This window comes from Zeus faber, assembly GCF_960531495.2.
Source record: "Zeus faber genome assembly, chromosome: 17".
In the NCBI taxonomy this organism is placed as follows: domain Eukaryota; kingdom Metazoa; phylum Chordata; class Actinopteri; order Zeiformes; family Zeidae; genus Zeus; species Zeus faber.
In genome coordinates, this window is record NC_137204.1 from 17752139 (window position 1) to 17762504 (window position 10366).

The window sequence follows — 10366 nt, forward strand, 5'->3', positions numbered from 1 at the left end:
CCGCTGAATCCGGGGGCGCATGCGCGGCGGCGGCGGACGAAGAGGAGGCGGAAGAGGAGGCGGAAGAGGAGGAGCCACGAGTCCCAAGTAGCACGTGAGCGAGAGAGAGGAGAGGAAATATATATATATGTATTTTTTTTTTTTTGTTTTGTTTTAAGAATAAAAGTAAATCAAAAATTAATGTTGATTTAAAAAATATATAAAAATTAAAAAAAATAACCCCATCTACATCTCGGCTTGCCCGCCGACATCCAACGGGGGCCACCAGGTGGCGCACGACACCGCCGGCAAGAAAAGCGGTTGGCAACGACACGAGCACAATAGTCTTCTTGTAAATAGAAATGATGATTGTTTATTATTTTTATTTCATTTTAACTCATTTACAACTTGCGAGTTGAGGCGTGAAAACTAACCGGTGGGCTGTTTTTCATTTGTTATTTATTTTTTTGTTTGTTCTGTCGTCCAACAGGGCATTTATTAAAAAAAAAAAAAAAATTATACAAATAAATAACGGGGTTAATTGATGAAGGGATGAAAAATATAAAGCTAGTTGTGATGGTTGTAGCTTGTTGTCTGGTCTTGATCCCCCCCCGTGTGAGATACATACAACATAGGAAGCGCAACATGTTTAAATACTGTGAATGTACTTGTGTTGTGTCTTCACGTGGCCCTGTGCCGGACCTTTTGTTTTTGTTGTCGGAGGGATCTACTTTTGCTTTTACGCCGAAATTACGAGTCGTTTAATTTTTAAGCAACATCAGTCAAAACCCTTTCATGCAAAGTATAATGAGGGTTAAATCAACCGTTTTAAACCGTTAATGGCTCAACGCTGTTCTCAAAAAGCCATGTCACACGATCGCACGAACGACTCTTTTCTGTTTTTTAAACCTGATTCGACAAAATGTCAAATGTAGTTATGCAATATACATACGTTCGCACGCAACTTACACCGCGGAACGCAATGTGACCCATTCGGGGAAAGTGGGGGGGGGGGGGGGGGAACACCCGACTCGCCGATTTCGCGCACGCCGTGGGAACGCAGCGCGACGCCCACGAAGTGACGCGCGTCCTATCGCGGGGCCACGGCACAGCCCGACGTCACCGTCGTGACGCGATTCGCCGCTTCGAGCCGAGAGGACGCGCTGCGCCAAGCGTCGCGGTTCGTGAATGGGGGTCCGTGGCTTTTCAATGCGACGGCTGTGACTTGCGATGTTAAAAAGCACCGATGGTGTGATCAACGCGCCCGATCGAGCCAGGACGGGGTAAGCGGCGGTGTAGCTTGGAGGTAGCCGGAGCTAGCATCCGATGCTAATTTAACCGGTAGCCCTGCTCCGAAAAAAGCGTGGAGCGCGTTGCTACTGTGACCACAACCGGACCGACCGACCGACCTCGTTCACTAATTCACTATGAAGTGTCACTATGAGGTTTTGGGCGTGAAACGAGACGCGGGAGACGACGATCTGAAGAAAGCCTATCGCAAATCGGCATTAAAATGGCATCCTGGTAAGCCATAGCCATACATATAATGTATATGTACTACACACACACGTGGCCGCTGAATGTGCTATCTATCTATCTATCTATCTATCTATCTATCTATCTATCTGTCTGTCTGTCTGTCTGTCTGTCTGTCTGTCTGTCTGTATATCTATCTGTCTATCTATCTATCTGTCTATCTATCTATCTATCTATCTATCTGTCTATCTGTCTATCTATCTATCTATCTATCTATCTGTCTATCTATCTATCTATCTATCTATCTATCTATCTATCTATCTATCTATCTGTCTGTCTGTCTGTATCTATCTGTATCTATCTATCTATCTATCTATCTGTCTATCTATCTATCTGTCTAACTGTCTATCTATCTATCTGTCTATCTGTATGTCTATCTATCTATCTATCTGTCTGTCTGTCTGTCTGTCTGTCTGTCTGTCTATCTATCTATCTATCTGTCTATCTGTCTGTCTGTCTGTCTGTATCTATCTATCTATCTATCTATCTATCTGTCTATCTGTATCTATCTGTCTAACTGTCTATCTATCTATCTATCTATCTGTCTATCTGTATGTCTATCTATCTATCTATCTATCTGTCTGTCTATCTGTATCTATCTATCTATCTATCTGTCTATCTGTATCTATCTGTCTAACTGTCTATCTACCTATCTGTCTATCTGTCTATCTGTCTATCTGTCTGTCTATCTATCTATCTATCTATCTATCTATCTATCTGTCTGTCTGTCTGTCTAACTGTCTATATATCATCTATCTATCTATATCTATCTGTATCTATCTATCTGTCTATCTATCTATCTATCTATCTATCTATCTATCTATCTGTCTGTCTGTCTGTCTAACTGTCTATATATCATCTATCTATCTATATCTATCTGTCTATCTGTCTGTCTATCTATCTATCTATCTATCTGTCTGCCTGTCTGTCTGTCTGGTAATAATGTAGTACACAGTGGCTCCATAACGTCGGTTAATAAAACATTGGAAGGACTTATCACATCTGAGCTGTCGCGGCGCCTTCAGCAAATGTGTGCGTGATGAATGAGCTCGAGCGTTCGAAGGAAGACGACGCGACGGACCACACAGTCTCCGCAGTCGAAGTAGCGTGTGACGGCGATGCCCGTTTTCTCTTTTTCCATTTCCCAGACAAGAACTTGGACAAAGCCGAGGAGGCGGCCGAGCATTTCAAGCTCATCCAGGCGGCCTACGAAGTTCTGAGCGATCCCCAGGAAAGAGCTTGGTAAAATGGCGTTCCCGGCGGGTTTGTGCGCGGAGGTTCGGCGCAAAGTAAATGGCACCCAGGGCCTTCCATGACCAGCTGAGGTAGCGATGGGCCAATGTGACTGTCTAATAACGGTCTGGTACCAGGTTGAAGTTGTGGATCTTATCCGAAAACACCAAAATGAGGAGTTAACTGACCACTGAGTCAACACGCCTCCTAAAGAAGGCACATATTTAAAAAAAAAAAACAACAATCTTTGCTCCTGTGACACAGATGCTGGTTGTCTTTAATGGGGACATATATTGTAGACTATACACCATCCACCACAACATTAAAACCACTGACCGGTGAAGTGAACAACATTGCTGATCTTGTTCCAACGGCACCTGTCAAGGGGTGGGATGTATTGGGCAGCGAGTGAACGGTTTAGTTCTTGAAGTTGATGTGTTGGAGGCAGGAAAAATGGACAAGCGTAAGGATCTGAGCGACTTTGACCTTCAGAGGTCTTGTGGAGTCCATGCCTCGATGGGCCAAAACACACAATATTAGGCCGGTGGTTTTAATGTTGTGGCGGATCAGCGGATATGCAGCTCTCTCTCATATATATATATATATATATACACGTGTAGTTTTCTGAGAGCGTATAGGTGTTGTTGTGCCTTGTCTCTATTTGGGCCTTGTCTTTACTTGTCCCTCTGTCCCGTGCTGTGTGGAAGGTATGACAACCACAGGGATGCTCTGCTGAAAGGAGGATTGAGTGGAGATTACCAGGATGACAGCATTGACATCCTCCAGTACTTCACCGTTACCTGCTACTCTGGCTATGGAGATGATGAGAAGGTGTGTGTGTGTGTGTGTGTGTGTGTGTGTGTGTGTGTGTGTGTGTGTGTGTGTGTGTGTGTGTGTGTGTGTGTGTGTGTGTGTGTGTCCCACCATTCACCTTCTCCGTTGGGAGTGTTTTTATTTTATTTCATTTGGGCTGGAAAAGAGTTTAACCTGGGAATTTTTCTTGTCCTTTTTTGATCAAAAGTTTCACATGTCTGATCTGCTGTGAAAGCTGCACTCTGTTTCTCTCTGTTTATGTATATTCATGTATAAATATCCTTAGCAAGGCCGGGATCTGTTAGCGTTTGTAACAATCTTTCAACTGCTAAATATACACAATGTAGATAATGTGGATATTCACGTAGATCTGACGATATTCACGCAATAATACGGCAAACCATTTAAAAATTGAAAATGCATTCTTGTTTTTATTTGGTGGTTAGAAGACGATTATTATGCTACACACACCTAAATATGAATAGAAGTTCTTATTTTTTAACACACTGATCTTTAGCCTTTTCCTGACCCTCCCTTCTAACTATCTATCCTGGTCTCTACACTTTTGCTCTCACTCATCAGGGCTTTTATGTAGTCTACCGCAACGTGTTTGAGGCCATTGTGAAAGAGGAGATGGAGCACAGCAAGAAGGACGAGGACACCGAGGAACATGAGTTCCCACCCTTCGGAGACTCCCAGAGCGACTACGACACGGTGAGCCAGCGCACTACCCAAACAGGCTGTGCGACAGGTTGCGGCTGTAAATCATTATACCAGACCAAATCTCTGGCTTTCAAATATGATTCCCAGTCCAATTGCATGGTAGACCCTATTTATTCAATGTTTATTGCAGTATCCTTACCTGGTTATTTACTCCACCCCCGCCGCCCAGGTGGTGCACCTGTTCTACGGGTACTGGCAGAGCTTCTGCACGCAGAAGAACTTTGCCTGGAAGGAAGACTACGACACGAGGCAGGCCTCCAACCGCTGGGAGAAGAGGGCCATGGAGAAGGAGAACAAGAAGACCAGGGACAAGGCTCGCAAGGAGCGCAACGAGCTGGTGCGGCAGCTGGTGGCCTACGTGCGCAAGCGCGACCGCAGGGTGCAGGCGCACAAACTGCTGGTGGAGGAGCAGAATGCAGAGAAGGCCAAGAAGGCCGAGGAGCTGAGGCGTCAACAGAAACTCAGCCGGGCCAAGTGAGTGGGGCTGGGGCTGGGGCGGCACAATCATGAACAAAATGCTGATGTTAAAGATACAAATGAAATTGTGCAAAAATGGACTCAAGTAACACAGGCCCCGTCCCGTGTTATTAAAATCGACGTTACAGGCTTGCAGAGGAGTACCAGGAGCAGAGCTGGACGGCCATGTCTGAACTGGAGAAGGAGCTGCAGCAGATGGAAGCTCAGTACGGGGAGGAGTTTGGAGATGCCTCCGAAAGTGAGGAAGAGGATCAGGACGCGGATGCACAAGACAAGCGTGACAAAGGTGGGGGAGGTCCGTGTAAATGGTCCGCGTGCGGGTTTTGGGACTCGCCTACATGACGGATTTAAATTCTCAGTCGAATCTCGTAACTCTAGCAGCCGAATTTTGTCGTTGTTTACTGTCGTGGCTTTGTGGGGCTTCCCAGACGCAGTGCGACCCGGTGAGGAGGAACTGATCGACTACTATGATGACCTGTACTGTCCAGCTTGTGATAAATCCTTCAAATCTGACAAAGCGTGAGTAGCTTTTGACAGTAAGTGTAATGACAGTAACATTTGAGTCATACATTGTGAAAGATAGAGATGGATAGTGTTTTGGCATAATGTTCGTGGAGCATAAATGTGATCTTATCCAAGTTGTCTCTGATTCAAGGTGGTCAGATTAAATTCCAGTTTAGTTTTACTACTTTCAGGAGGATGCTCATTTTATTTCCCTGGTAATTGCTATTTCCACACAATTGTCGTCGTATAGACTCCCCTTGAATGAGTCGTTCTTTTAGACCTTTGCACACTGGTTGTACAACATGTCTTCTACCACCTGTCATTCCCATTAAGCGCTTCCCAGAAGATTTTGATATCAAATTACAGTTTCCTTTTTTATATCCCCACTGCTTTCCAGATGGGTAAATGAGTGGTTTCATTTAGAGGTCAAGTTGGCCAAAATGTTATGTTTGGGAATGGCACGCCTTAAGCTAGTCTACATCAAATTAAGCCCATCATTTTCTTCTTCCATGTACACACTCCATAAAATTGAACCTTATCAAATTTTTGTGAACGACATTTGCGGCAAAATGACACGTTTATTTCCATGTTTACCTTGTAGTACCAGAGTCCCAAATGGAATGAGCATTACATTTAACTGCATATTTGCCGATGTTCTCTTCCATGTTTGTTTGTTATTCTTATCTTATTACCTATTTTGCATGCAAATTACATGAATAATGTGTGTGTGTGTGTGTGTGTGTGTGTGTGTGTGTGTGTGTGTGTGTGTGTGTGTGTGTGTGTGTGTGTGTGTGTGTGTGTGTGTGTGTGTGTGTGTGTGTGTGTGTGTGTGTGTGTGTGTGTGTGTGTGTGTGTGCTCTCTGCGCTGGTGCTCCTAAAACGTTCCGTAGGGAGCATCCGTCTTTCTAGTGGACTAAGTTAGTCTGGAGCCTGAATAGAAGAGCACATAAAATACATGACTAAAAATCAAAGTATCAGATGTGGGATTCTTTGGCAAAACGATCTTACGGATTACCACTTTACAATATTGGGCATTTGGGTAAACTCTGCAAAGTCATTTTAATCTATCTCTAAACACATTTGGTTTAACTTCTGATAGATTTGTTTTGTTTGTTTTAACAGCATGAAGAACCACGAAAAATCCAAAAAGCACAAGGAGATGGTGTCGTTATTACGGCAGCAGCTGGAGGGCGATGAGCAGCTACTGAATTTAAACTCTGAAGAAGCGAATCAAGGAGAAGATCCGGAGGGAGAGGAAGAGGAGGAGGAAGAGGGACCCAGACAGAAGTTTGTAGCTCATGAGAACAGCTGTATAAGAAGTGGATCCTTATCAGGGCTGATAATAAATGATGTAATCTGATATAATCCACTCAATCTCCCAGGCTATCCAAAAAACAAAAGAGGAAAAAGAAACAACAGAAAATAGTAAATGTGAGTATGTTGACTTAATTATTAATGGAAGTGTGTTTATATGTATATCTAAGGGATAATTCACCCTGTCGTACCATGCATTATTTTTCGATAGCTATACACGATAACAACTGCCAAAGAATGAAATATTGGAATTCATCTTTGATATTCTGGCGCCGATTACACCCAAAATTCAACATTATTCCGCCTCTATCTTCACCCCTGGACTATGACCATTTCCAAGAACATAACGACTGAAACTCCAGCATTGGTATTGCATGTCAATAGAAGCAATCCTAGTAGTAATAGTATGGAAATCTGTGAGTTTCTTATTTAATGTATATTTGTTATTGTAAATATCTGTATTGAGTACATTCAAAGATGACCTCCTATTTGGGACTAGAAATAGGTTTTTAGAAGTAGGGGTGGGCGATATGGCAAAAATATATCTCAATTTTTATTCAGGCAGGATCACGATGTTATCACGATTAATTATTATTATTTATTATTTACTATTTTTACTATTTTATTTATGACTTATGTTACTGAACAGCACAACCCAAACAAATTTCCCTATTTAAAAAAATATACAGTATATAGCAGTACAAGGTAACAAAACCTAAAAGAATACCAAACCATTTAGATCAAACTACCATTTCGCTGACAAAAGAGAGGCACCCCGGAGTTTTTTTTGTATTTTTTTTCCCCACCTTAAATAGCCGCTCTTGTGAATTGTATGTGTACTGGTGCTGTGCTGAGTTCTTCCCGCCCGCCGAGAACGGCATGCACCTCGCGGGGGTGTGCGCACAGCTCAAATGGAAACTACCGGCAAGCTCCCGCCAGGTGCATGCAATTCTCGCCGGTACATTATATTGTAATTTTTTTATTTCCATTTACTACTGTGTGTGTGTGTGTGTGTGTGTGTGTGTGTGTGTGCGTGTGTGTAAATCCTTTATGGTCTTCCAAAGCAGAGTGCTCCTGAGGAAGAGGAGGTGGCCGAGCCAGCAGAGCCCACCCCACCGAGTTTTGAGGAAGTTCCCGAGATGCCGGCTGACTCCAAGGAGTTTGAAGAGTCTGAAGAGCAGGTGCTTCCATCCACAGAGGCCAAGAGGTGAGAGCTGTGCTGTGTCCGCAATGGCAATATGTATGGATACACACCGATCAGCCACAACATTAAAACCAGCACTAATATTGTGTAGCTCCCCCACGTGCCGCCAAAACAGCTCTGACCCGTGGAGGCATGGACCACACAAGACCTCTGAAGGTGTCCTGTGCTATATGCACCAAGACGTTAGCAGCAGATCCTTTAAGTCCTGGAAGTTGTGAGGTGGGGCCTCCATGGATCAGGCTTGTTGTTCCAGCACATCCCACAGATGCTCCATCGGATCGGACCCCAACCCCGCCCGTCCACATGATGATGTGGATCAGAGCAGGCCACCTTCTTCCATTGCTCCATGTTCATGTCCAGTTCTGATGCTCACGTGCCCATTGTAGGTGTTTTCTGAGGTGGACAGGGGTCATCATGGACACTCTGACCGGTCTGCGGCTACACAGCCCCATACACAGCAAGCTGTGACGCACCGTGTGTTGTGTGACACCTTTCCATCATAGCAGCATTCACTTTTTAGTAAGCTGCCATGCGTGACACAGCACGGGAAGCACGGGGCTTTTTAGGTTTCACTCAATTAGGAAAGGTAAGTCTAAGATAACAGGACCGCCGCCTGACAGTCAGCAGGTAGAATCACCAGTTGGAAACCCGTTAGTCGGCTGAGATTGGAGCGCTCGTTTCTTTGTCAGTGTCCATTACAATAACAGGATAAAACAGAAGCTTCCAAAATGCACAGGGATAACATTTCACTGTGGAGTTATAAATAAGGGGAATTATAAATATATTTAGGTGTGAATCATCCCACGCCGGACATAGATGTCAAATAAAAACGCTGTTCTGGCGTGCCCATCGCGAGCGTCCGTACCGTCGGAGAGGTAGACGGGTGCGAATCCGATTCGACTGACAAAAATTCTTGAGTCAGGTACAGACCTAAAAAAAAAAAATAATAATAATCTGAAAACTATTTGTTTTGTTTGGGGAAACGCGGGGCTTGTGCGGAGGTGCCGAATCCAATCTTGGAGATCCCGGAACATGTTCCGGGGGGATCTGGCCCAAATGAAGCCCTGGAGAACTCCCCACAAGACCTGCTGTTTTGGCGATGCTCTGACCCAGTCGTCTAGCCGTCACAATTTGGTCCTTGTCAAAGTCGCTCTTTATGCTTGTCCATTTTTCCTGCTTCCAACACATCAACTTCAAGAACTGACTGACTAAATGAGATGATCAATGTTTTTCACTTCACATGTCAGTGCTTTTAATGTTGTGGCTGATCGGTTAATATAATGACACAAATTGGTCGGTGATATGTCTGAAACCATTGTATGTGAAAAGTACCGGGGTGACGTACTACACTCGGTTAAATATCAGTATGTGCTCTCAACGTGCAAATGTATTGGTATCTGGGGCGTGATCTCGCCACGGGAAAAACAACTTGTTATTTGAAATAGTTACATCATGTGTCGATCAAAGGAAAATAAATTAATTACAGGGTAGGGCTTTGCTTTTAAATAGAGCAACCCCCGCATTGCATACAGTGATGAAGCACCGTGTGTTGGAGAATGAGAAAGGTCCAATCTTCTCACCATTGTTCACACTGTGCTCCATCAGTTCAGGGAAGGAACAAGGCAAAAAAGGAGGCAAGAAGAAGAACACCAACACAAACAGAGCGGAGAACATCCCTGAGGTAACTCCAGTACCCGCTGTTATCCAAATCACTGATTCCATCCTGGGGTGCAGTGAACTTGGCTTAATAGAGTTTTTTTAATCGTTGTCAGGTTTTTTTATTTTTTTATTATTACGTCCTTGTACTCGTCAAGACGGCTGCACGCAATTATTTTTGTCCTGTTCCGTGTGCGTCATTCATTTCCACTTCATCCTGTATAAGACGTTTCTAGCACTAACGGCGCTTGTGAAGTTACGTGACCCCCGAGCGCCGTGGAGCGCGCCCTCAACACCCCCATAATACCCCCCTTTGGCTCCGCAGAAGGAGGTTTGCCCGCGCTGCGTGACGTGCGACGCCGAGTTCTCCACGAGGAACAAGCTGTTCGACCACCTGAAGGCCACCGGCCACGCCACCGCCGCGCAGGGCTCCGCCGGCAAAAGCAGGAAAGACAAGAAGAAGCCCAGATAGCGTCGCTCAGGACCTGCGTCCCAGGTTCACTGACATTTTAAGGAAAAAAAATTTAACCGTTTTACGTCAGAATGAAGAAATGAGCTTCGAAGAAGCTTTTTTTTTTTTTGTTTTTTGTTTTTTGTTTTAAAGCATTTCCTGAATCTGGGTGGAGGACTTTCAGAGTTCAGCGAGACGTGTGTTGTCGGGTAAAGAATATTTTACCTTTTTTAAATGATAATAACACCACCGCGTACCCTCCTCCTTTCATACCAGTTGTTTTCCAGCAGCACCCGACCGGGGCAACGGTGAACATGCGCAAGTAAAACACTATGCAACCATCCGCTGCACCGCATCCCTGTTGTCTGGGTTGTTTTTTGTCTTGGGTTCATTCTCAGTTCACGGCACGGCCTCGCCTCCGCGCTTTATTATTATTATTGAGAAACTTGCCGCGGCGTCTTGGGCAAAACCTAGAA

At 44.5% G+C, this 10366-nt stretch overlaps 1 protein-coding gene across 4 annotated transcripts; it reads left to right on the forward strand.

The window, feature by feature from the left end:
* Window positions 1–1141: 1141 nt before the first annotated feature.
* On the forward strand, window positions 1142–10245 carry dnajc21 (DnaJ heat shock protein family (Hsp40) member C21). 4 transcript variants are annotated; one of them, XM_080018124.1, is made up of 12 exons: window positions 1142–1503; window positions 2664–2757; window positions 3456–3579; window positions 4144–4275; window positions 4454–4758; window positions 4890–5056; window positions 5190–5280; window positions 6388–6552; window positions 6648–6696; window positions 7644–7786; window positions 9389–9464; window positions 9765–10245. In XM_080018124.1, the coding sequence occupies exons 1-12, from the start codon at window positions 1407–1409 to the stop codon at window positions 9909–9911; spliced, it is 1590 nt and encodes a 529-aa protein (XP_079874250.1). In that variant the 5' UTR covers window positions 1142–1406; the 3' UTR covers window positions 9912–10245. The 4 variants fall into 4 exon arrangements, with proteins under 4 accessions (XP_079874250.1, XP_079874251.1, XP_079874252.1 ...); XM_080018125.1 differs by having other exon boundaries at window positions 7647–7786; XM_080018126.1 differs by having other exon boundaries at window positions 4890–5047.
* The last annotated feature ends 121 nt before the right edge of the window (window positions 10246–10366 follow it).